This window comes from Camelus bactrianus, chromosome 10 (assembly GCF_048773025.1).
Source record: "Camelus bactrianus isolate YW-2024 breed Bactrian camel chromosome 10, ASM4877302v1, whole genome shotgun sequence".
Taxonomy (NCBI): Eukaryota; Metazoa; Chordata; class Mammalia; order Artiodactyla; family Camelidae; genus Camelus; species Camelus bactrianus.
The window spans coordinates 42,891,618-42,917,962 of NC_133548.1; the positions used below are offsets into that span (position 1 = coordinate 42,891,618).

The 26,345-nt window shown below is 44.4% G+C and overlaps 2 protein-coding genes and 2 non-coding genes across 7 annotated transcripts in view; 1 reads left to right on the forward strand and 3 right to left on the reverse strand.

Moving 5' to 3' along the window:
- Positions 1-1,306: 1,306 nt before the first annotated feature.
- On the reverse strand, positions 1,307-4,317 carry RPL27A (ribosomal protein L27a). Its single transcript, XM_010964900.3, has 5 exons — positions 4,226-4,317; positions 3,770-3,833; positions 3,292-3,367; positions 2,441-2,615; positions 1,307-1,479 (listed from the first exon to the last, which is right to left on the reverse strand). The coding sequence occupies exons 1-5, from the start codon at positions 4,226-4,228 to the stop codon at positions 1,351-1,353; spliced, it is 447 nt and encodes a 148-aa protein (XP_010963202.2). The 5' UTR covers positions 4,229-4,317; the 3' UTR covers positions 1,307-1,350.
- On the reverse strand, positions 1,588-1,716 carry LOC123619638 (small nucleolar RNA SNORA3/SNORA45 family). Its single transcript, XR_006728318.1, has one exon. It is a non-coding gene; the product is annotated as a small nucleolar RNA SNORA3/SNORA45 family (small nucleolar RNA).
- LOC123619639 (small nucleolar RNA SNORA3/SNORA45 family) lies at positions 2,997-3,126 on the reverse strand. Its single transcript, XR_006728319.1, has one exon. It is a non-coding gene; the product is annotated as a small nucleolar RNA SNORA3/SNORA45 family (small nucleolar RNA).
- A 143-nt stretch (positions 4,318-4,460) lies between the features above and the next one.
- TRIM66 (tripartite motif containing 66) overlaps positions 4,461-26,345 on the forward strand; it is a 62,400-nt gene continuing 40,515 nt past the window's right edge. Inside the window, exons 1-3 of one of the 4 annotated variants that reach the window (XM_074372432.1) lie at positions 4,461-6,888; positions 12,361-12,491; positions 26,005-26,108. In XM_074372432.1, coding sequence (XP_074228533.1) covers positions 12,440-12,491; positions 26,005-26,108 — 156 coding nt within the window. In that variant the 5' untranslated portion in view covers positions 4,461-6,888; positions 12,361-12,439. Of the gene's footprint in view, positions 6,889-12,360; positions 12,492-13,518; positions 19,939-26,004; positions 26,109-26,345 lie in introns of those variants that run through there. The other 3 variants (XM_074372433.1, XM_074372435.1, XM_074372434.1) reach the window with 3 other exon arrangements.

Genomic DNA, 26,345 nt, shown 5'->3' on the forward strand with positions numbered 1-26,345 from the left:
TGGTCTGAATCTTAAGACACAGTATTTTTGTATGTCTACACTTTCAGTCTAGTAGGTATCAAACATTAAACCGTCTTTTAACTATCAACTACTGACCACCTGTTGGAAATCCAGTCTCAACTTCCACATAAGTCCTCCAAAAGACATCAAAAGGATACCCATTTTTACCTTTCTCCATCAGCACCAATGTGGAAGAGGTAAATAATTCAATTATCCAACTGAGTGCCTTCCTGACACCTTTTAACTCTCCAGTATTGTCAATTATGTTTTTTCCCAGTGCTTCCTATGTTTGATCATCCCCAATATCTTCCAAAGGCTGTCATGACACGTTAGTCCCAGAGTCATGGTTCCTAACCCTACTTATGATCCCACTGAGCAACACGGAAACCCTCCATGGAAACAACTAAACCTGGTAGTAGTTTCATTAGACCTAAGCGCCATTTTAACTATTTCTTTGGCCAGGGTTCTAGACTGCAAGTTTTATTTTGGGTCAAAAAACTCAAAATCTTGGGAAGAACCATAAAACAATAGTGAATTATAATTTAAGATATCTAAGTGGGTGCTATCTGCACATAAGCCCTGGTTGTCTTCACAGGTTTGCAGGATACAAAACCCTAGAAAACCTGATTCTGGTTTCTGCATTTCTCAAATTCCTCTAGATAAATTTCAGACTAATAAAGCAAAATTATTAGCATTTCATGATTTTTTTTTTTTAACATTAAGACTCCTATGCCCAGACACGTAAGTCCTGACAACTACTTTCTAGAATCCAAACCACTCTGATGTGTAAAAGCCCTCACGATGCTGGGCCCATTGCAACATTCTGATTGACCAATGGTTTTGGTCTCAGATGAGGAAGCCAGGTGGAAGAACCCTAGATTGAGGAATTAAGTTCCAAAGGAAACTTCTATCACATCACCACTCCCTCTTTCCAACTGTGACCCATTAAAATCTTGTAAAGCTCATGCCTCCTCAAAACTGAGTTCCTCTCCTTTGAGCCCCATGGAATAGTTAAGGACACTTTCTCCTACTCTTTGTAAATTCAGAGCATACAAAGCCAATAGGCCTTTCAACTGTTAAGGTATACACATTATCAACAAATATCATTTTCACTTTGTATGTGAAAAGGCTCAAATTAGGTAACCAGCCAAGGCCTGTAAGTGTTGGTGCTATCTCTTACATACTTTCTGAGGGTGGCAGAGGTGCCCAGGTCCTCATACCCTTACTCCTAGAACCTGGTAGGTAGGTTTCTGATGTATAGGTAGGGAGGAATAGGTACCAAAGAACCTACATTCAGACCAGAAGAGAAAAGCACTTGATAACATTTAATGAATCCTCCACCATGTGGCTTCAAGCTACCAGGACACAGGCACCACCCACACCCTTAATCTTCTCCTCAGCTCTTCTGCTGAAGAATTTGGCTTTCACGATGACAGGCTGCTTAGGAAGCTTTCCCTTCCCCAGAACTTTGTAGTAGCCCTAGAAGAACAGAGAAAAGGGTTTATAATGCACCTTGGCTGTCACCAACTCTACGATGGGTATGAAGAAAGATGCCTGCCAACCCACTCCATCTAGGAGCCAGGGAGAGCATGTTTCTGATCTGGGCACTCACGGGGGCACTTACTGCCCTCGCCAGTGAATCAAGACCAGCAGATTCTCTCCGAGGACTCTAGCACACCAGGACAAAAGCTGTCAGGATGTGACTCTAGTCTCGGGTAAAGTTCAAACCCCTTTCTCTTATTCATTCACCACCTGATAAGCAGAAAAGGAAAATCACATTTCCAGCAATGTTCCAAGAAGTCCTGACCATCAGAACTGCTCAAAGAATGTTAACTAAGCTGAGAAGGGGGATTCTAAAACTTTACTGGAAAGTCTCCTCAGCATTGACTACCTTCCTACTTACTCATGGGTGGTAAGGCTGACACAACGATTAGAACTCTTAACGATATACAAAAAAGCTTATTTTGGAGTAGGGGGGTGGGAATCTCTTCAGATAATATAGGGCCTTAAATAAGAATTGAACATATTAGGATTTTATTCTGTAAGAAACATGAAGGGTCAAGAACTGTGCTTCATGTAGTCTTGCATAAAACAGACAAGAACCAGCTGGCCTAAGTTACTGACAACAGTTCAGGTGAGTAACCTATACAAATCAGGACACTGATGGTAGGAGTAAGACAACTGTCTGGAAGAACATTCCAGTGAAAATGAAGTAAATGAATGAGTGGAAGGATCACTCTTCAGACGTTCTGCCTGAATCACAATTGAACAAGAGTTCAATTATGGTCAGTGAATCACCTGTGGAAATTCTACCAAAAGGTGGAATTATCTAGTAGGTAGCTGGGCATAGACTTCAGGTGGGAGATCGAGTAGGCTAGATTACCCAGAGTTTTGAGAGGCAGGGGCCCATTTATAGGCAAACAATGTTCAATTCACTCACCGATCGCACCACATCAATGATAGGAGCAGCTCCAGTCTTGTTCTTGGCAGCATTTACCCGTGTCTGCTCACTGACCAAGGTCCATAATTTATCAAGGTTGACAGTTGGGCAGAAGCTTTGGTTCCTCTTTAAGTGGTAATGCCTCATACCAACTTTCCCAAAGTATCCTGGGTGACTGGGAAGAGAAAGCAATCATTTTCATTACCTCACTCCAGCTCAAAAGCTATGTTTATCATCTTTATAGTCCACCTCCCCCATTACAGTATAAGCTGTTCACTGGCGCAGGAGAGTGACACATCAGGTACGCCATTAGTTTGTTAAATAAAACAAATCTTTAAGACACAACCAAAGACTATCAGGAGGAAAAGATTAGCTTTATTTCATGGAAACAGAATAAACCACTGAGAAAGTCAAGAGGCAGTACCAAGACTAGAATTCAGGTCACTTAGTTTCCATATACTCCTGTAACAGAGCTCTCCCTAAACAGGTAGTTAAAATATCATCTCCCTAATTTGTGGACATAAGTGAACCTATCAGTTGTGTTAGTCAATCTGATGCATGTCACTAACCTGGTGACTGACCATGCCATGAAGGCCACAGCCAGTGAATAAGGTTAGCAGTTACTCTTCGAGGACTCTAGCACACTAAGGCAATAGCTGATACCCAAGCGTGACTCTAGCCTCGATGACAAGTTCTCTCAGTTGACATCAAATATTAACTTGATAAAAGCCAGTTCAGGTAAGGTTTTGGGTTGGTAAGAGGCTTGCTCCCCATTGAAGATGTTCTTAGCCACTCTCTGTCCCTAAATCCAAAGGGGTCAGTGTCAGTAAAAGCAGCCCAAAACCACTCACTATTTGTCGAAGTTGATCCTGTGGTGATGCATGCCACCAGCATTACCCCGGCCTCCCGGATGCTTCCGGTGTTTGCCTGCAGTAACACAAAGCTACATGGCTAAGATAGCCTTCTGCAGCCCCTCAATATTACTTCTGGCAAAAGTATTTCACCATAATTCTGTGCCTTTGCTTATGCTGTTACCAGTCTACGTCTTCCAACAGTGCTGTTCAAGACTCTAGGTTAAACACAACACTAACACAGTACTTCATTTTATGCCTTCAACCATTTCAATACTGGGCCCCGCTCAAGTTTCATTCCCCCAACTTACGTGAAATTCTGACACAAGAGCATTAACCACAGCTAATGATCACATTCAATCCGACTCGATGACACAGAACTCTCACCAACCCACTTCTCTAAGCTACCTCCTTCCCGACTAAGTAGCACCCGGCAGGGATAGCCCAAGGCCGACCAGGATGGGAAGGCAGCACTTACCGATGCGGCCGTGGCCGTGGCTCACGTGGCCCCTAAGTTTCCGGGTCTTCCTTAGTCTGGATGGCTGTATGAGAAAAAGGTACCTAATTATAAGGCCCAAGGGAGCTGGAGCAGGGGGCGAAGCTTGCCAGTCTGGAAGGGGCTGTGCGCCTGGGGGTCAAGGATCTGTTCCGTGGCACCTCCAGCAAAGTTGAGGTTACGGCCTGGCCCGGGGCCGCGAGGCCTCATCAGGGAGGCGCCCTTGCCTGCGCGTCTGAAGAATCCGAACTGCGGGACGAACACGCGGCTACAGGCTCCCTGCCCCGCCCCGGGCACACGCCGGCCACCCCGCCCTGAAGCTGGCCATGGGCAGCCCGGAAGACCGGGCCAAGATCGGCAGTAGCTGACTGGGGTCAGGGTGAGAACGGTTGCGGCCTGCGCCAGCAACGAAATAGACACACGAGAAGAATCACCTACCATGTCGACGGCCGAAAAGAAAGAGGAAAGCCTAGGCAAAGTCTCGCGAGCTATCGAGGACGGGGGCGGAGCCAACGCCTCACTTCCTGCCGCGGAGGCCGGGCTTCGGGCGGGGCTTCTTTGGGGTCGCGGCTCTCGCGATGCTGGGAGCCTCGCCACTTCCTCTTCCTGCGGCTTGATGTCGCCGTCACAGAGCTGTTCCGGGGGCTGTAGCTGCTAGAGTCCTTTTTCGTGCAGTCTGGCGTCTGCTTGGGCTCAGGCGGAGCGCTGTCCCGGAAGGCGGGGCTTGGGGCGCTGTGGTGCATGACGCTGCGGCTCAGTTAGGCCGGGCCCTCTCCCGGGCGCCATGGCCTAGCTCACCACCAGCCGCGGCAGCCCTGAACAGCCCCCCGCGTGTCTGTTCTTGGTGGTCGGCTCGGTCGGGGCGGCACCGGTGGCTTGCTTGTCCCCTGGCCGCAGTGAAGAACCGCGAAGCACTTTTTGACCCTCAGTGACTGCACTGCTCCCTTTAAAGTCCTTCCTAGAGCTCTCTACCACCCTCCGGGAACTGCTCGCTGACACTGCCATCGTTCTGGACATCGTGTTTGAACAACCTCAGTTCAGGGACCTCAACGCCTGTTTGCTTTAAGGTCCTTTATTCTCCAGACCCCGTAAATGTGCTACTCTCCACATGTTAATTTTCACTGGAACTTAACTTGGCACGCCCTTGACCCCCTTCTCCTGGGCCAGAGAATTCGTGCTCAACCTGGACTAAATGCAAACGTCTCGTCTTGTAAAACTTCTCTGACTTACTCAAAGTTTCACCCACTTTCACCCACTGTGCCACCTCAAAATCTAGTACATAGCTGTTATATGATTGTTGATCTGCTTTTGTCTTTCCTATACCAGATTCCTTAAAGGCTGGAGGGTTCTTTTATCCGCGCACTGCCAGTTCCTGGCATGTAGTACATATTCAACAAATGATCGCTAAGTTAATGAGTGCATCACCCTCACCTCCCTTTCTAAAGTGGAAGAGGCATCCTTGCTGTCTTAAGCCTTAACCAGTGTTCAAGATCACATCCCGTCAATCATTCAGTGTGTGTTTGTTGTCTGTGCCTTGTTCCCTTCAGCTAAAATATCCTAAATTGTCCTTGTCTCTGTTTACTACCCTTGCTCTTTCCTTTTCAGCCAAGCTCCCCAAAAGCATAGTCTACAAATCCTGTCCGTTTGCTTGCTTCCCATTGTTTCATCCACTGCAATCTAGCTCTCAGCTCCATTATTTCAATGAAATTGCTTTTACCAAAGTCATCAATTAATCAAACAAGAAATTGGGTGGGCTCTTCCTTTTCCTCATACCACTTATTTTCTGTTGTACTTGACTCATTTGACTTCTTCTAGAGAATCTCTTGCCTTTCTCTTATCTTTCTGGCTACTTCCCGGTCTTCCTTTCAGGTTCTTCTGACTTTGTCCACTGTATAAATGTTGGTGTTCTTCAGCTGTCTGTCCTTGCCCCTCTTGACTCTTCATAGTACACAGTCTTCTTGGGTGAACTCATCTTGGGTGGCTTCAATCCACATCTCTGTTTCTGAGCTCCACACTCATATTTACTTAATTTCCGGTTAGCATCCCTTGGACATTCTAAGACAAACTGGATAGACATATCCAAAGACTTCGATCTTCCCAGCTCATTAGTGCCGTCTTTATTCTCTATTTTGGTGAGTACTCTTGTCCACCTACATAGTCATGTCAGGGAAACTTGGAAATTGTCCCTAAGCATTCTTTTGCTCTTAATACACTGTCACCATATCCTTGTTTCTATCCCTATCTCCTAAATCTGCTTCCTCCTTTTTAGTCCTCTTGCCACTGCCTTCATTAAGGCCCTCATCATATCTCTTATCTGGAGTTCAGCACCGTCCTCTGCTCACCCTGTCTGCATTCTAACCCTCCTCCAAAACCCCCATCCTTCACACTTCTGCCAGGTTAATCCTCACAAAACATGTCTTTCATCCTTTTACTTACTTGATCAAAAAGTTCAGTTGCTCCCTATTATTAACAGAATGCAGCCCACTTGCCTTTCCAAACTAATCTCAGCTTTAAGCTTTCTACTACAGCCACACTTGGCACATCCCTTCTACCTTTTTGCCTGTGCTAGTCCCATTCCTCATACCTGCAGTACTCATCTTCCTGACCAGAAGTCCTGAATCATCCTCAACCCTTAAGGCCTCCCTTACATTCTGCTTTTTCCCAGAACATTCCAGTCTACAGTGATAATAGCCAAATACACCTTGCAGTTTACAAAATGCATCTGCCTAAGAGATCAACACTACCAGCCCCATTTTATGAAGGAAAGAATTGAGGCACAGAAGGCTGACTGACTTGCCAGAGACTACGGAGCTGCTAAGAGACAGAGCCTGGGCCTCGCCTTTAGTCTTTTCTCTCTAGATCTCCTGCTTTTACCTCAGTGACCACTCCCTCTCTGACCTCACAGCATTATGGTCTTTATCACTCCTTCAGTCCTTAATCACAGACTGTCTGTTACCAGCAGAAAGAGGGGCCTTGAGTGTGGGGGGCAAGGCCTTGGAAGAGATCATCATCCACTGGACATCAAAACTGGCCAGTAAGTGCACAAGTGATGAGCTGAGTTGCCTGGAAACTACCCTTGAGAAGATGGACTGTGAATGGAGGTAACCTGGGCAGAGTTGTGGGAATGAAAGGTCACCATCAGGTGTCTGGTAAATAGGGACTAGAGCAAGGACCAAGACTGTGCAGGGTGTGGAGGTCTGGGTGATGGGACACTGCTTCTAGATAGTTTTATCAGGTTCCTTGGTTATAGCGGCTCTACATCCCATCCCTCAGGCCATCCAGCTGAATGGAAGGCCCCCTGAGCGGACCAGCACTCTGCGTTGGGTTCTGTGCTCACCTAACATTTTTCTCGTTGGTGGTTTGATCACCAGTTAGGGGGAGTGCCCTGGACGATTGTCTGGCTCTGGTTTTCTAGCCGGCTTCCTCTCCTTCCCAAGGCAATCATGTAGCTTTAACATAAGGCTCCTGTGGGGTTTGTCACTGTGGGTCAGTGTCCCTAGGTCGGCCAGCCCTGGGAGAGTTGAATTATATGTCTATAAAGTTGAGTAGCAGCCAGATATGAGACATTAGGCCACCTGTCCCTCCCCACTAGGCACACAGGGCATGATCCTAAACATGACCCAAGAGGCTTCTTCCTCTGTGACATCTCTTTTGAAGTAGAGCATGGCCTTGTGACATCTCAGAAATCCAGGTTCCCCTAGAGTCAGGGCCTCAGAAAATGCCTGTGATATGAATGGAAGGGAGATGATACCAGGAAGCGCCTGGTGAGGCAGGTATATGCAGTGCGGACCTTATTACTACCTCAGGCCTCTCTCCAGATGGCCTTGTGAACACACTGCCACCCCACAGAGGGCTCTGGTGGTCCCTGTCTCTTCCTCTGCTCCCTGGGCATTGTGGTAGGGTCTGGGTGACGGGACTCTCCTTCTGGATAGTTTTATCAGGTTCCTCGGTTATAGAAGAGCTACATCCTATCCCTCAGGCCATCCATTTGAATGGAAGGGTTCCTGAGTTCATCAGCTGTCCGTCAGACAGCAGCAACAGCATGGGTGCTTCCTGCCTTGTTTTCTTGCTCTCCATCTTTAGATTTGGACGTTTGGAAATATTATGTGGCTTTCCTTTTTCAAGTAGAGTATTGTTAATTTAAGATGGGGAAGAGTCTGGGTGTCTTTTTTTTTCTTCCCCAAGGGAGAATTCAAGAAAAACTCAGAAATCCAATTTATTTCAGAAAATTTTAAAAGTTGTATGTATTAGGAAAGACAGTAAAACATGAAGGAAAATTCTGAAAAAATATAAGTATAAACATCTCAAATCATAATACCCTACAATGCTGTTTTCATGTCTGAATATTACCTTTCAGTTTTTACTACATGGAGACATAGTGATCTGCAAAGCTGATGATCATAATACTAATCCTTTTGTATTCTGCTTTTCATTTACTACTACGACATTTTTCTGTGTCACTACCCAGTATTCATGATTGTTATTTTTTAGCAACTGAAGAGTAACTTATCTTCAGCACGAACTGTAATTTACTAAGCCATTTTCTCGTGTACTTTGTTTTCATTTTTCTGTTGTTCTCATTGTGTTCTTTGCTGTTGGAGAAAATGTTGGAGTGAACATTTGTGTATATGTAGCTTTTTTCTTCCTCTGTTGAATAACTTCACTAGGATAAATTCCCAGGAGCGAGATTGCTGTATTAGAGCGTATGAACATTTTTATGATTCATTTTATGTTGCTATAGGTATACTTTCTCCAAATGGTTTGTACCAATTTATGTACCAGCAGCATGTATAGTTTCCAATTTCAACTATACCAGGCTCCAGGGTTTTTTTGTTTGTTTGTTTGTTTTGTTTTTCCTTTTATCATTAGTTTTTGGTATATGACAATGTGCATTTAGGGGAAAATCCATGGGACTACACCGGGTTTTCTTAAGTACAAGGTAAAAATAATATAATTTGAGGACTAGGTTCCTTTCTTTCTGTGTTGGATAGATTTTTAAAAATCTCACGGTACTGCACGGCAAGTGCATTCCTAGCAGCTTTGTTGCAGCCTAGGCTGGAAAGCCCTTCTGCCGTTAAACTCAGCAAAATGTGAGGGCAGGAAGGCCAGATCTTTGAGGGCAGTATTTGCAATAGCTCAACAAAGAGGGGCTTAAATATTGGGGTTTTCTTAATTTCAGATGATAAAATTAGTGGAAAGAACACAGAACCCCTGTGGGGGTTCCCTGAGACCCTTTCACGGATTCTACAAGGTCAAAACAGTTTTCATAGTAATACTAAGGTGTTATTGGCCCTTTTAACTGGGTTAACATTTGCACTGATGGTGCCAAAGCAAAAGCAAAGATGTGTAAATACTATAAACAAACAACATGTAACGGGTTGACTGCAGAAGCAGTATGGGAAGCCAGCTGTCTTCTGTTAAGCCAGACATTAATGAGGTTGGCCAAAAGGGAAAAACAATATCACTCTTTTCACTAAATTCATTATTTGAAAGTAATTAACTTCTCCTGAAAAGTGTTTTATTCATGTTGACTTGAAATAGGTTTATTGATTTTTTTAATGAATTAATATTTTAAGATTATCTGTTTTAATTTATAATGTGGTAAATGGCAGAGATATAACCCACAAAGACAAAATCTCTTTGGGGTCCTCAATAATTAAAGCATGTAAAGGGGTTCTAAGACTAAAAAGTTTGATATTCTCAAAGTCTAATGAAATAAACTCAGCCACATTTAAACCTTCTAAGAGAGACTGCCCTCACCTCCACTGGGGCTGCTCCTATGGCTGCTCCCTGGGAAATAACTGCCCTTAGAGCCTCAGAATGAATTAGAAGTGAAAGCTCATCCATTACTTTATTTAGTGACATCTTTCTGGGCCCAGGAAGCCTGGCCTTTCTCAACCCCATCACCCTTTTTCCTTAATGGGCTTGGCCCCCAAAGACTGTGGACTGAAGTGAAAATTCTCTCAAATTTGCATAATTACAGAGCTTTGGATTTGAAGTAAATGATTTTTGTTTTGTTTCTTAAATAAGTACAAATATAAAATTAGATACTCTCCTTCTGCTGTTATACAATGACCAAATCAAATACAGTTTATAAATTATAAAAAACCAAAACAATCAAATTAACAATACTAATTTCATTTGCAGATGATATGTTGCTAAACGAAATTGTCACTACAGCTTAAGTGTGGTGCTTCCTGTTGTGGCTGAGTTTGGTAAACTTTTGCTGCCATGATGGTGGCCCAATTTCCCCACCACCTTTGTCTATTCCAAGTACTGTGAAACATTCATCATCATGTGCCACAGTGTCATTTAGACTTCATGTGGCAGGAATGCATCATTTACGTATTGTCTGCTCCTTTCTCTTCTCATTAGCCTAAGACAAAGTAGTGCTGCTTGGTGTGAACTGGAACCTAAACTTGTAACACTGCTTCTAAAATCTCATCATGATGCATAGATGATCCAGAATATTTATACTTTAAAAAACTCTTGTCAGAATGAAACATTAATTTAAAAAAATTGTTGGAGAGATCTCATGAGAACATGTGTGTGTACCTCAGCTTGAGAAATATTTCAGTTAAGATTGTGAAGTCTGGAATCAGAACAATTTGGATTTAAATTGGAATTTGAACTCTACTGTTTACTCCCTGTCTTTGTGCAGTTACCCAGCTTTGCTGAGCCTCAGTTTCCTCTGCCTGTCTTTGATGATTTTATTTAATTTGTAAAAGTATCACAATCCCTATCTCCAAGGGCAATTGTGAGGATGGAGATACAGTATATAAAGCACCTGGCATGAACTTGGCCTTTGATAAATTTCCTTCTCTTTTCCAAAATGAAGTCTAGTAAAGAGAGGCACAAGTAGATCTGGGATGATTTTGAAGGCAAACCAACCCTATAAGAAACACACAACCTAGCAGGCCCCTCCAGGCTTTGTTTTCCAAGCAGAGATGCTGGACTCTCTTTTGGGCCCAAGTGAGAGGTTGAGTCTGTGCCCAGTTATGGAGCATGAGCCTCCAGTTCTGGGGAGGGACGTAGCCTGGGCTTCTGAGGCCTTGGTCTCTGAGTCTCCTCTGGCCTGTCCATTAACACCCCTGTCCCAAAAGAAAGAAACCACTCTGCTTTGTGCTTCACTTACAGGGAGTGGAGCTTGCTCGCTCTATTCGCTGCTGCACGCTTGAGGATATTAATGGAAAAGCCACAGTTCTGGGCACACACATGGGCACGGATATGGGCGTGAGCTTTATGGGGTGGCCACTAGTTGACCAGGAACACAGAAGTGGACAGATGGAGGCTGTAGTACTGATCTGCTCATTGTGCCAAAAGGACCTGCAAGATGTAGGCTTCCGGCTCCTACCCTGTCACCATTTGCTCTGTAAAGACTGTTTCCAGTGCTTGATCCAGGAGCTGGGGCAGGTTACCAAGGCTCATGGGACTGTCCCAGATGGTAATTACAAGGCACCACAGGTTGATTTCCTTCTATATAACAAGTCTCTTCCCATTTCATAGGAGCAGAATTTCAGGTGTAGGAAGAATCAGAATTTAAAAGCCCAAGGGATACTCATTGTTGAAGACAGCTCTTTGGGGAATGAATCTGTGAGACAAAGCAAATCCTCTTGATGCTTAATACATTTTGTTTTGTAAACTGGGATTTTTCATGTTTGGGATTTTCTTACATTGGTGTCAGACTAAGAAACCTGGGAAGGTTTTGATTCCTGGTTTGGCTGACTACCTAGAAGGAGAGGACATGTCCTGGCCCACTAGACTTCAGAGGCAGGGGGAGAATGGCTGGGCTCCTAGGGTCAGTCAGGAACAGATTTTGAACAGATTCTTACTGACTAATGAACCGTTCACCATCTAAGCTGCTCCTTGGCAGGGAGGAGCTTATGTCTTGCTCCTGAACGTCACGTTTCCTAGGAAACAATCTCATTGAGAACTGTGAAGTCCTTGGAGGCAGAAACCAGGTCCCTTCATTTCAGTATTGTAGCACAGGGCATGTAACAGAGGGGCAGTGAGTATCTTGAATGAACTTGTAGGATGAGAAAGCCAAATAAGTTGGCAGCATTTAGAGACAGCATCTTTTTTGTTTGTTTTGTTGTCTGCAATATTTTCAAAGTGATTTGCAGCACAAGTCTAGGCTGTCTTTGAGGCATTATGGCATTGCTGTTGTCTTTGGATCTGAATTTTGAGACCTCTAAACCCTTGGGCAAGCTATCTACCCTCTCTGAGTCTCTGTTAAGAGTTCAAAGCACGGAAAAGATATGGTCCACTTTGATTTTTAAAATTAATAAGTGATTTTTGAATTTATTGCTTAAACTTAGTTCTTCCTTAAGCTTTTAATTTTAACTTAAAATCTTATTCTATTGATAAGTGTATCAAATTTAACAATAACTTTTAAAGGACCTTTCATTAATATTTGAACATATTTACAAATAGTGAATATTTGCCTTTATAAATGAAATTTTAAAAATAATTCAATTGTCTAACAAGTAAGCATTCTTAATTACCTAAAGAACTCTTGGAAATACAGTAAGTTAAATTTATAAATATGATGAATCTTAAATATGTCTTAAAAGCTCTGGTGCTGTTGGATCATTATCCAGAAAATATGAAGAACTCCTACAACTCAACAATAAGAAATAACACAATTAAAAAATGGCCAAGAACTTGAATAGATACTTCTCCAAACAAGATATGCAAATGCCCAGTAAGTATATGAAAAAAGTGTTTAATATCACTAATTTTTAGGGAAATACACATCAAAACCACAATGAGATATCACCTCACACCTGTTAGGATGGCTACCATTAAAAAAAAAAAAGAAAATAACAAGTGTTTGTGATGATGTGGAGAAATTGGAATCATGTGCACTGTTGATGGGAATATACAATGGTGCAGACTCTGTGGGAAACAGTATAGTGGTTCCTCAAAAACTGAAAAATAGGAATACGAGCAATTCCACTTCTGGGTATATACCCCAAATAATTAAAAACAGGGACTAGAAGAGATATTTTTTATGCCTATGTTCATAGCAGCATTATATGCAATAGCCAAAAGGAGGAAACAACCTGAGTGTCCTTGGACAGATGAACGGATAAACAAAATGTGGTATACATGTGCAATGGAATACTATTCACTCTTAATGAGGAAGGAAATTCTGACACATGGTACAACATGAATGACTATTAAGAACGTTATGCTAAATGAAATAAGCCAGTCGCAAAAAGACAAATACTCTATGATCCTACTTATGTCAAGTACCTAAAGTAGCTAAATTTATAGAGACAGAAAGTAGAATGGTGGTTGCTAGAGGCTGGGGAATTGTTTAATGGTATAAAGTTTCAGTTTTGCCCATTTTTTAATCTGTTGTTGTTGGTTGTTGTTGAGTTGTAGGAGTCCTTTATATATTCTGGATACTAGATCCTTGTCAGACAAATGCTTTGCAGATATTTTCTCGCATTCTTTGGGCTGCCTTTTTGTTTTGTTGGTAGTGTCCTATCAACATAGTGAAAGTTTTACATGTTAATGAAGTTCAACTTACCTATTTTTTCTGATGTTGCTTGTGCTTTTGGTGTCATAGCTGGGAAATTATTGCCAAATCCATTGTCATGAAGCTTTCCCCTTATGTTTTCTTCTAAGAGTTTTATAGTTTTAACCCTTATGTTTAGGTCTTCGGTCTCACTTAAGATTTTTAACATGAACTAATTGTGCATGTCTCAAGGCTTTGTTTGACTCTAAAACCAGAAGACTATATTCATACTAATGACAATTATTAGAATCATATTGTTTATTGCTGAGTTATTCTAAGTGCAAAGGAGAAAACATGAGCTTTGGTGTCAGTTCATCTGGGCATCTGAGTGTGAGTCCTAATCTACCTGCCACTTAATAGTTGTGTAGTTTGGTAAATTTTTCTGCCTGTAAAATAGGGATGATAATAGTGATAATTAACTTCTAGGATTGTTATGAAGATTCAATGAGAACATACACGTAAAATATTCTTTACTATGTCTAGGCTATAGTAAGAGGCCAAGAAATGTGAAAAAATACTGTTATTTTGAACTTGTGAAACTAAAGTGGAAAAAAATCTGTTAGATGCGAACATGCTTGATTTGACACCAGAGGGGCAATTTCTTGACTATGTGGCATCTTACATTCTTTAATATTTCCTGTGGTCTGGCCAGGCTATTGTTACTTTCCATATCGTATTTATGAGTCAGAGTGGAATAAGTTTTAGGATTCTTTGCTGGGTGGTATTTGTTGGTTTGTAAGTCTGTCTCCTTCACAGGTGTTTATTGATTTTTATGTACCAGGCCCAATGGCATTTAGGGTGCAAAGATGAAAAGACAGGGCCTTTTCCTTCAAGGAACTCATATTCTGTTGAAGGGCAGGTAACTAAACAGATGATAATGATACAGTGTGGTAAGAATGTGAAGAGAAGACGGTTTAAAGTTCAAGCAAAGGAGCAATACCTCTGGGAAGTTCTCCCTACACAAGGACTGGTGGATATCAATTGCTCACTGAATGTTTCTGAAGGACTAAAAGAATGGCACCCAAATGAACTGACTGATGAAAAACAGAGCTGTCACCTGTCCCTGGCAAGTCTAGTCAGATACCCAATACCTGAACTTAGATTTCTGGTCTGTAATTTGAGAAGCCATGCTTTGAGAGTCTGGTTCTTTGGAAAGAGCTGGTAGCATCGCCACTTTATCCAGCAGAGTAAGAGTATATACTTGCTAAAACTCTTATCCTATTTCTGCCAATCTGGGGTTTTCAAAAGTCAAACATGGGAACAGGTAGAGAAGGTTGGTAGGGGAAGTGGATAGAAGCCTGAAAAATAAATAGGTCCCAATGCCTCTAACTGGATGGGGCCACATTGCATGAGTGTGAGCCCATTTCCATAAATCTATTTCTCCTGGTTGCTGGCAGTTTCCCTAATGACACTGCCTTTTTCTGTTCCTTAAGTTGTGATGTGCAAAACACATTTCTCAAGCAGCTTGTGGTTGGTAGACATTGTTCCAAGCACTTATTCCTGTATTATCTTTTCTAAACTTCACAACAGCCCTGTAAGGTAGATATTATTCCCATTTTACAGATGAAAAACCTGGGGATTGTGATTATGTAAGGTCTAACATCTAACAACTACTTAGTGTCAGGTCAGGTCAAGTCAAACTCAGGTTCATGCATCTTCAAAGCTTGTAATCTGCATTGGTAGCACTTTTCTCAGGGGGTGAAACCATGCTCACCTGGAATCACTGAACTGATGAGGAGACTCCATAGAGAATCTTTGAGGAGAAAAGCAACCCTGCAGCCTGAGCCATCAGGTGCACATCTCTCATGAATGCAGCCACAGCCTAGCTGAGGTTCTCCCCAGCACCTCCATCACACGAGGAAGTGGATATGCATCAGGTCTTGGGCTCTGAGGAGACCAGATGGACAAGGTCTTGGAAAGCTAGTGATGGGGACCAAAGCAATGGAAGTAGTGTGCTGAGCATACAGTGTCTTAGCCATGTGAGATGACTAGAGTAGTAGGCTCCAGAAAGGCTGGATATTGGAAATGGATTTACTCAGCCATTGAGAATATCTGCTTGGGACTGCGTGCTTTTAAGCCTGTTTGAAAATTGTCATGGTCAAATTCTGTCTGGAAAGTTGGCCATTATGTTCGCAAGTGATATTTTAAATAAATGTAACAAGCTCTGAAGGAGCATTTGGCATATCTGAAACTGTTTACTACATGCTGTATCTGTCTTCAAAATTCTCAGGGCTTCTATTTGTTGTTTTAGGGGAGAAAGGCCATTAATTGGATATTTCCTTCCCCGTGTAAGTAAAAGGAACATTATTCTTTCCCTTCAAATCTACTAAAAGACAAATTTTAGATGAGAGACCTTGATTCTGAGGTCCAAATTTCAAAATCTCTCTGTTTAGTATCTTACTTTTCCCAGTGTCAGTGTAAATGATGCAGGAGCACTGGTCTGGAAGTCATGGGCCCTAGAGCTAGGTCTGGACTCTAGCACTGATTGACTGGGTGATCCCAGGTATTCTCTGGGACTACACTTGAAGACCTCCAAGGACATTGAATAACCACCATAGCCTCATGCTTCCTGAAACTAGTGATCGGTGACAGCACATCTGTTGAAAACTACAAATGCTGAAAGGGGGAGCAATCTCTGCCTCTCAGTGGGCAGGCCCTGGGGCTTTGGGAAGATCCAAAGAGAGGGACCTGATGCAAGATGCTACAACCTTGAAGTCAGAGAGGGAAATGATACTTATCTTAATGAGCAGCTCAGCTGGAGGGGTTCTAATGGCCTGGGGTGAGAGTGGGAGGCAAGCAGGTGAGATCTCAGTTATAGGAGCTTAGCAGGCGAGGTGGCTGCTGTTGCTTGCTCCAGGTGCTGAACAGTGTGTGCAGCCGTTGTGGGATCTGTTGTGGGCAGTGACCCAAGTTTCCCAAGTGGAAGGCAGGCTGCTGAGTTGGGCTGAGCTGGGTGTGCAGCAGGTGCAGAAGCTGGAGCTCTGGAGCCCTATCAGCGGGATGGCTTTTTAGTTCATGAACAGTTTCCTCACCTTAATTGGCTCTCCAGGGCCCTGGGAGTAGCACTGGTACCTCAGATCAGTACCTGTTACTGGGAGAGCAATTCCCCTGGTAATGGGAAGGAGACATGCTGTGTTTTGGGGGATGTGCTTGCTGCTGCCAACACTACTTGGAAGGCTATAGCTAGGGAGGGATTTCAAGGTAAATGTGATTGACGGACAGGATTTTTGAGGGACCTCTTGTCTGCTAGAACTCCATCATTCAAGGGAGATTAGTCTTGGTTGACTGCTGTGGAGACTGGGGAACAGAAAAGACCCTTAGAGCATATCTCTAACCCCTCATTGCATAAATGGGACAACAGGATTCCAGAAAGGTCTAGAATCCTGCTGACTGTCACATAATTAGTCACTTACAGAGCCAGAAAAAAAAAAATCCAGCTGCCTTGCCTGCCAATCTAGGGCTTGAGGGACAGTAGGATCGCAGACCTAGAGCAGAGTGCTGCCCTTGGTTCCCTCACTGTCTCTCTGTCTAGGCCCAGTTGAAAATGGGGACAGTGGCTTTGCATGGAATATGTCAGTGCATCAGTCCTTGGATTGACTTGAGATATGAAGTAAAAAAAGATAGAAGTGCCACTCTATCAGATGAAATGAGCCCAGGTTCATCCTACCTGTACCTTCTGCAGTCTGCTGTGGGTACTCTCTTGGCACAGAGAGCTTATTTCACGGTCGTGTGGTTCCTAGGAGCATAGCTCTGAAGACTGTGGACCATCCATCTCCAGCCTCAACCTGTTACCTGGCTTTCTGGCTCTTATGCCCAGATTCTGACTCTTAGCTCAGATCTGCTGCCTGGCCCTGCCCCACAGTCTCTGGATCCCCCTGCCTGACCTCACTTCACCTATTGCATTTGTGGATTTTGTTCCCAAATCCTCTAGCTTCAATCCTGATCACTCTCCTCTACCCCTTGGCCTGTATTTCTAGCTACCTAAAGGACTCCTAGTTACTTGCAGCTCAGAACAGAAGCTTAGCATGGCCTCTAAGGCTCTTCCTAATCTTTAGAGCCTTATCTGTCATTCCTCTACATGAGCTAGTTTTATCAATCTTTTCCTGAGGGACCTCACATTTTGACATCTGTAATCTTCTGTTTATGATTTTGCCCCCTTCTGAAATGCCCTTTCCTTGTTAGTAACATCCTACCCCAAACTGAAGGTCCAGCTCAAATGTGACCCAGTTAGCAGATCTAGAGCACACAGGGATGGGGGTTGACTTGGGAAGAAGCAGGATTCCCATAATTGAACCCCAAAGGGTGAGCCTAGAACAAAGTAGCTGTTGCTTTAGGTCAGGGGTCAGCAAACCTTTTCTGTAAAGAGCTAGATAGTAAATATTTTCAGCTCTACAAGTCATACAGGCTGTTACAACTACTCAACTCTGCCACTGCAGCGCAAAAGCAGTCATAGACAATATGAAAATGAATGGACATGACTGTGTTCTGATAAACCTTTATTTACGAAACCAGGCATGCTGTAGTTTTCTGACCCCTGTTTTAGGCTCTGCCTGGGGTGGATTTGAACCTGTGGGTGACATCAAGTAGGAATAGCTACATAGGAGCCAGGCAGGGCCAGAAAAATCTGGAAGGGAATCACAGGTATAGAATAGTGTTAGGATGAGGCACAGGGAGGAGAGGGCAGGAAGAATAGAAGGGAGTTAATTTTGGCTGGAATATAAGATTGCTTAAAAGAGAGAAGTAGGAACTCTGTTTGGAAAGGAAATTTGGCCCTTAATTTCCTTTCCAGACAGAACTGTCTTCACCACTTGAGGCTATTCAGAAGATAATGGGGAGCCATTGAAGGTTTTAGGTCAGTGGAAAATAGTCAAATCTGTATTTTTGAAAAGTCTTTCTTATTTACTGAGAAGAATGATTGGAGGAGACAAGACTGGATGCAGGAGACCTGCCAGGCCACTGTAGTTGTCCAGGCCATTGGTTCCAGATTACTAGTCCTTGAACCAGTGGCTGGTCTGTATGCCTGAGAAGTATTGGGGAAACTTGCTAAAAATACAGATTCCTAGTCCCGTACCCACACCCAAGAGATCTGGATTTGGCATTTCTAACAAACCCTCCAGATTTGGAAATCATTGGTCCAGCAAGCCAGAGTGAGGCCTGATTTTAAGAGGCTATGGATGCCAGAGAGAGTAGGCTATAGGTAAGATAGAATTTGGCAACTGCCCTCTTAATTCTCCTATTACCTGTCTCTGTTCATGGCAGCCCGTCCATGTGACCCCTTTTCCTTCGCACCCCATCACTCCCCTCAGTATCCTGTTTTGTTCATGTCCTGTTGGTTCTCTTTGAGACAACTCTTCTGTCCCTTTCTTTCCGTTTCTACCCTCATTTGGGAGCCCATTAATGCTCAACTGGACAGACCTCCTCCTCACCCCCACCTCCCATCTCCAGTCCATCAAGATAGACATAAAGCCCAGCTCTGTCAGTCTTCAGAACCTTTTTGGGCAGCCTTTGCTTTGGGGATAAAGGTCAAGCTCCTTAGCTTAGCATCCAGGGCTCTTTGGGGGCTTATTTTCCTGCCAGCCTTTCCAAGCTCATTCCCTGTCACTCTTCCACTGTGCGCCTGAAATTTTCCTGCCCTTTGGGCTTTTGCAGTTATACTGGCCTTGCTGTCTTGCCCCTTCCTAATATCTTTCTTTTAACTTGACCCTGTTTTTCCTTCCCCTTTCTCTCCCTGCTTCTGTGTGACTGTGTCTCCCTGGGGGGAGGGGTAGAGTTAGCTGCCGAGGACACCTCTCAGGACCTTTGTGCATTATGAGTGTGTCTTCCCCATCTGAAGTCCTAATCCTCTGCTGTGACGGACAATTGGTCACTATGGCAACTGACTGTGACGTCACAGAATAAGGACTTCAGGTGAAGTGGCAGGAGCAGGTGAGTGTGTAGAGACAGATTTTAATGTCTGTCGAAGCCCCCCACCCCCACCCTCCTTCAGTGCTGGGGGCACGGAGGGCTATCTCGGGCTCCTGCTGATTTTTATAATGCTGCGGGGAGAGTGTGTGCCTGGCATCTGCGCGCTGCAGTAGTATGGGGCTGACAGAGTGTGTCAACTTGAGCTCTGGCTGTGCAGGCACCGCTGCTGCGTGAGCCTGTTATTCCGTTCTGGATTGCTATTTTGATACCCAGATTGCATCATTCTTCCTACGTATAAACAGGGGGTCCCCAGGGCTCTGCAGCTACTCACTTCTCCACCAACACTGTTGTTGTGATGAGCTCTATTTAAATGAGCTGCCGGATCGGGGCAGGTTCCAGCCACACATGAGCACTGTCATTTTGGGGAACATGGAGGGCTGCAGGATTTTTGGATCGAGTCCTAAAAGGCTGAGAGTGATGGCCTCCTGAGCTATGCAGAGGGCGACAGAGCTAGTTCCTGAAAGTTGAAAATCTCGTTTTCTTCCTTCTGAGCTTCTATTCCAAGGCACCCAGAGGATTAGGAGGGAGATGCAGCTAGGAAGAGAGTCGCCTCTTTGAGGTCTCCCTCTTGCTGTTCAGTTTGGGAAAATTACTGCAGAGCCTTCGAGATAAACAGGAACAGGAGGAGTCAACCAAGCCCTTTCTTGCAGAAGCGTCTCAGGTGAGCTGGAGAGATGCAGCCGTGGCTGAGAATGCATCAGGGAAAGGAGGAGAGGGTCCAGGCTGCTCCCTCTTCCCCACCCAGTACCCAGCTCCCCGAGGCTTAGGCCCTGGAGCCCAGCTGGCTGCAGCATGCAGGGTGGGTGTTCCTGGGCACTTGGTAAGCACTGTCCTCTGGGACCTGTGGTGGTCTCACCTGTCGCTCTTCTGACTTCTCCCCTAGGTGTTGCTCTAATCACAGGGCAGCAGGTGCCACAGGTAAGCCTGCTGGCAACCAGGGGCAGAAACAGAATCACCTTAGGATCAAAGTCTGTCTTTCTAGCAGGGACTGGACATCTGGGGAGTGGGTGCAACATGTTTCTCAAAGGTGGTGCTGCTCTGAGCTATGGGCTAGAGGAAGGCTGAAGTGGCTTATGTGGTGGGGGCCTTAGCTGATGCCTGGTATTCTGGGGCTGCCTTGGGTGGGAGGGCAGGAATGGTTAGTGAGGATGGTCAGCCTGCCAGAGAATATAACTGGAGTGTTTTTAAGCCTTGCATAATGTCTGATAGAGGGATTTGGAGGTAGAATGTCTTTCTTGTGGCTACAGAGGTAATCAGGGACTGCTCAGTGGTTCAAGGTATCACCTATGATCTACAGGGATCTGTGGTTTTTAGCTATGTCCCTCCCTCTCTTTGGGCCTCCATTTCACCATCTTTATGGTGAAGGAATTGGGTAGATGAACAGTGAGAAAAGCTAGGTCTCTCCAGCTTTGGTTCTACAGGTGAGAGCTGGCAGTGGAGCATCAGGCTTCTCTAGAGGATGCCACTGCTCTGTTGGAGTTTGAGTTTGGGCTCTAGCTGCAAAGTTTCCTGGAGCCCTGGACAAGAGCTCTAGAATGAAGGGTTTTTTAACCCTCAGGGGGTTGCTTAGCACTGAGTTCAAGCCTATGCTCCTGGGATATGTGTCCCTACCTGATGGGCTGAAACCTCCTTGGGATTTATCTTCCACCCCAGCCCCATGCCCAGGTTGCCTTGGTGCTGCTGTTTGTGTCTAAGTGTGGACTGCCCAGTCTTGGCCCCCCCCCCCCCTTGCTACCTCACCAAGTCCTGGGCTCAGCATACACTCTCGGCCCCAGCAACTGTCGTTGCAGTGCCAAACCTCTGGCTGCACCCTAGGCCTGCTCATGGTCCTTCAGTGGAGCTGGCAGGTAGGAGAGGCAAAATATGTTCTCCAATTCTCCACCAACCCCCAGGATACCTAGGTGTCAGGATGGCCTTCTGTCTGCTGGGTATCTGCCCTTTCCTCTACCAGAGAGGAAAAATGTAACGGCTGTATTCAGAGTCTATCTTAACTTCTCAGAACCTGTTTAAAACTAGGTGAGTCTGCCTTTCTCAGCTGCATGATTCAAGGGACAGATCTATCAGACTCAGCCACAGGGAGAAAGGATGCTGTCTCTATGGCACTGGTCCTCAAACTTGGTTGTACATTGTAATCACCTGGGGAATTTTTAAAAATATTGATGCCTGGCTCCCCACCTCCTGAAACTGATTGAATTCATCTGGGATGTCAACTGGACATTAGGATGTTTAGAAGTTCCTCATATGATTTAAATATGTGACAGTTTGAGAACCACCAATCTGTAGAATGAAAACTGCTTCTAGATTTATTTTTTCCAGGCAGAAAAATTCTGCTTCATTGCCTTTTCTCAAAGATCGTATTTCTTAAAACTTTAAGCATGGCTGGGGCTGGCTCCCAGCTCCTTCTGGATTCTGAGTTCAACGCTGGGTCCGTTATGATTATTATTATGGAATATTTTACTTATTATCAAATCATTTAGTTAATTAAAATAAAATGCCCTTGTTTACTCACACTTGAACTAGAGAGGAGTATAGCATAGTGGACCCAGCTGGATTTGAGAGGTGGACATACTTGGGTCCCAATTGTAGTTCTGTTCCTGCTTCTTATAGTCTTTGACAGGTGACAACTTCTTGGAGCCTCAGTCTGTCCAACTATGAAATAGGGACAATGCCTACCTCTCAGGTGGTTTGACAATTAAATGAGATTCCACATGTAAGGGCCTGATGCAGGGAGTGGTGGTAAAAGAATAATCTGTCCCATACCTCTCAGGGACCAGAAGTGCTCACTCTTGTGACTGATGGACTGAACATCCTCAGCTTTCAGAGCCACTTTCCCAGGCCCCTAGGTTTCCAAGGAGGACCTCTGGCACCTGTAACTTCTTCATTCTGGAAGCAGAAGTCCCACCTCCTTTGGGGATGGTTGTGTGGCGTTTGAGCCCTCGTCTGACATTTCTCAGAATTGATGTTCCTGTATATGAAATAAAGCTCAATGCTGTTACTTGAATAATTCAAATAGGAAGAGAAAAAGCAACCTATCTAAACAATATTTTATGTAATATGTGATTTAAATATGTATTAATAACTAAATTAATGTTAAATATTGGTGGTCGATGTTTGGTTGTTTTAAATATATCCACAGCCCTAAGAGTTCATGTATTGCTGTTGTCTAAAAAAACTTTGTTTTGGTATCCTCATTGAAAAATGGGGAATCCTCTTTAAAAAACAAAAAGCTCAAGGTTGACGCAGCTTGATGGGGATTAGGGACCTTTTGAGAGAAGATAAGAATTTCTGGGCAAAAAGTTGTGACACAAAGAGAACACAGTCCTCTGTGTCCACTCCAGGGCCCACAGCCACCTTGGGACCTGTGTGTACTGCTGCCATAGTTCTTCATCTCTGCTGTCCGCTGCAGCAGCCCCCATTCAGACTGGATGAGCTTTTCAGTCCAAGCCTCCCCTTAGCCACAAGCCTGTCCCCTGATTTGTTGACAAGGGTGGTTGTCTGTCCCTCCCCATCTTGCCCAGAGGAATATTTCTGAAGCCTGGTTGCAGTAGGCAGAGGAAGAAGACTGGATAATCCATACTTCCCTACTGTTCGCATTCCTTCATTTTAAGGATGCAGAAAATATGGTTCAGAGGAAAGGAGTCACTTACCTGAGGTTGCACAGTAAGTGACAGTGTGGGCCTGGAACCCACATCTCCCAATTCACAGCCTTCCCCAAGCATCACACCTCTGCTCTGGATCAGACCTGATTCCTTTATTTTCCTGGGCTAGCTTTTTGCCACCATCCTGAAAACTTCCAAATGGCTTTTTTACTACTTTCAGTGGCCATGAGTGCAAGGAATACACATGGAATACCCAACCCCCAAAGAAACATAATTGTCCATTCTGCTAAAAATCATGCAACATCCTTTATATCAATTGTGGTTTATCTTTGTATGTAGACATATGAACAGATAGTTAAAATGCAATGTGATATCTGTTATCTAGAAGGATGTTCAGGGTGCTGTGGGAACCCAGAAGAGGGAATAATTAACTCATCCTAAGGGAAATCAACCGTGCTTCTCAAAAGTAGAACATTTGAATAGGCTTGAAAGGATGAATGGGAGTTTATCTGAAAAGGGGTAGTGAAGCAAGAAAGAGTATTTTAGGGAGAGGGAACAGCACTTTCACAGACACAGGATAATGCAAAGGTTTGGTGCATTCAAGGGCTAGCAGAGCCATTTGACATGGCAACGATATAGGATGTGTGGCAGGTGATGCTAGAGATGAGACTAGAGAGAGGTAAGGTCCACTTGGAAAGTGCCTTGAGTGACAAGCTGAGGATTTTGGCTTTTAAGGCTGGGGAGGGGGAAGGGGTAAAGAATGTGTGATGAGGCCTTGGCTGATCTATTCAGTTATTTCTCTTTTTTTCATAATGCTAATGAGGCTGCGTTACTATGAGTAATGTTTGGGCATCTGGTACCAGGGAGTTGGAAGCCTCGTGAAAATTATTTTCAACCATTTTAGAGCAGCATTTCTGACCTAAGGGGTAGGTGAGGAGGGTCTCTCCTGGGCAGCCAAGTGGAAGGGAGGGACAGTAACATGATGTCCCTAAGTGATGCCACCTGTGAACAGCATCCTTCTCCACCTCTGGCCACTGTTCTTGACAGGCAGGAGAGTATCTGGGAGATTGCAGATCTAGTCTGTCATTAAAGTCCATGCTCTGTGAAGGATAGAGGAGGATTTTGGGGGAAGGTTGATAGATTAGGGGAAGAAGAGTATTAACCTATTAATTTGCATGATTTTGGAGATTTTGATTTTTCCAGTTAGTTTTTGCTGCATAAAAAGCTGCTCCAAAACTTAGTGGTTAAAACATCAGCCAAACTTTATGATTCTAAGGTTGACAGTTTGTGCTGGGATTCTCTGGGTGGTTCTTCCAAGCTGGGCTGGGCTTGGCTAATCTCTGCTGTGCTCACCCATGTCGGTGTTTAGCTGGTGGCCCAGTTGGGGCTGCCTGCTTTGTGATGGCTTTCAGGTGGGACACCTGAGACAACTGAGCCTCTCTCCACATGGTTTCTCACCTTCCAGCAATCTACCTGGGCTTGTTCACATGGCAGTCTTAGCATTCTGAGAGTGAGAGCAGTCATATACAGCCACTTGAGGTCTAGGCTTAAAACTTGTTCAGTGTCATTTTTGCTGGATTCTGTTGGCCAAAGCAGGTCATGAGGTCAGTCTAGCTTCAAAGAGCAGAGAATAGACTCGGTTTTTATTTTTATTTTATTTATTTTTAAAAATTATCTTATTTTTTGTTGTGTGTGTGTGTGTGTGTGTTAGAGGTAATTAGGTTTATTTATTTTTAGAGGAGATACTGGGTATTGAACCCAGGTGTTTATGCACGCTAAGCATATTCTGTACCACTTGAGCTGTACCCTCTCCCTGTACCCGTTTTAATGGTTAGGATTGCAAGGACATGGATGCAGGGAGGAGAAGAATTTGTGGCCACCTTTTCAGTCTCTCAGACCATCTGACTTTCTTCACCTGGGAGAGTTGATAATTGAGGTTATTGTCTTAACCATGAATTTTGAATTCAAAGTCAACATTCACAGAGGATCATGTGAATTCTCAAGTGTTGTTTAATTTAATCCTCATAGCAACTCTTATTTTCCCTTTCTATTTAACATATGAAGAAACTGGGGCACGGAGGAGTTAAGTGAGATTAAGTGACTTGCCCAACCATGGTCGCTGGGTGGTAAACCTGGTATTTGGACTTAAGTTTGTCTGACTTCAGGTGTAGAGGAATTGTATCATTCTGGTAAGATGAGGCAGAGAAGACTGTGGTGGTATTGCTGCATTCACTGCCATAGCCAGCCCCTTTCCAGGTTGTCCTCATCCCTGGGCACTAGCGCCAAGCTCTCCTCAGGAGGCTCATTTTCTTGTATCCAGCAGGCCGAGCGCTCTTGCGGTGGGTCTGAGGTACTGTAGTCCCTAGGGTGGCGGTCTCACGCCACATGTATAGTTCAGGAGCCCACCATGCTGGTGAATGTGCTAGAGAATGTTGCATCTCTCTGAGGAGGGAAGGTTCCTGTTCATAAGTAAAACATGTATACATGTGGTGCATTCAGCGTGGGCTAGGTGGAGAAGGTACAGCAAAAGCTCTCTGAGCTCCAGGGGTAGACCAACTGGTTGTGGTTGTAACAAGGGAAAAATACCTCCTAGATGAGCAGGCAGGGAGACCTTGCCTTTCTCTTGCTAGAACCTTCTGGAAGCTCTAGCTTTGAGATCTTTAAAGTAATTCTGCTATAGTAATTACTTAGAGTAAAATTTACAGTAACATAAATGGCTAGAGCTGTGCCCTGGGCTAAACTGACCCCGTCGAATTTAGCCAGTAATGGGAACTGGGCCCTCAGGGCTATAGAATGAAGAGTGGGAGGAGTGGGAAGGCACCTGATTGTCGGGACTGGAGCAGGGTTGGGCCTGAAGTAGCATGGCTTGTAGGGAGGAGACGAATATAGCATCAGGCAAAAATGGGGATGTGGGGAAGGTCTGTAAGGCAGGTCCCTAGTAAGATGGTCACGTCCAGAGTACCTAGATGGTAAGTGCAGGCTATGGCATCAGACATATTTCATTTTGGCACAAGTGGCATTGGCACATGCCTTGGTGTTGTGTATTAGAAAGCCTTGGGTCTAGGCCTCATGTTACGTATAATCTGCCATGTTGCCCTGACTGTGCTGTCTTTTCCTCCTCCTCCCAGAGCTCATCTCCTATCCTGGGTGTAAGCAAGTGTACCTTACCAAGGATGTAACTGAACGTTTTTTTCGGCAGTACTTTTCTACTGGACAGTCCACGATGGCCAGGGTAAGTAAGGACAAGCAAAGAAGCTCTTACTGAAAACTCTGAGTACTGAGCTTTTACCCTCATTCCTGCCTAGTCAAAACTCATGCACCAGCCTGGATTAAAGGGGTTCATCAGTTTTGCCTGTCTTTAACATCTAAGACCTTTTCCTTGAGTTTCTGAAGTTTCACATCATTTACTGATTGGTATCCCTTCTGTTCCTTCCTCCACTAGGGTCCCCCGTTGCCACTACATTTTATT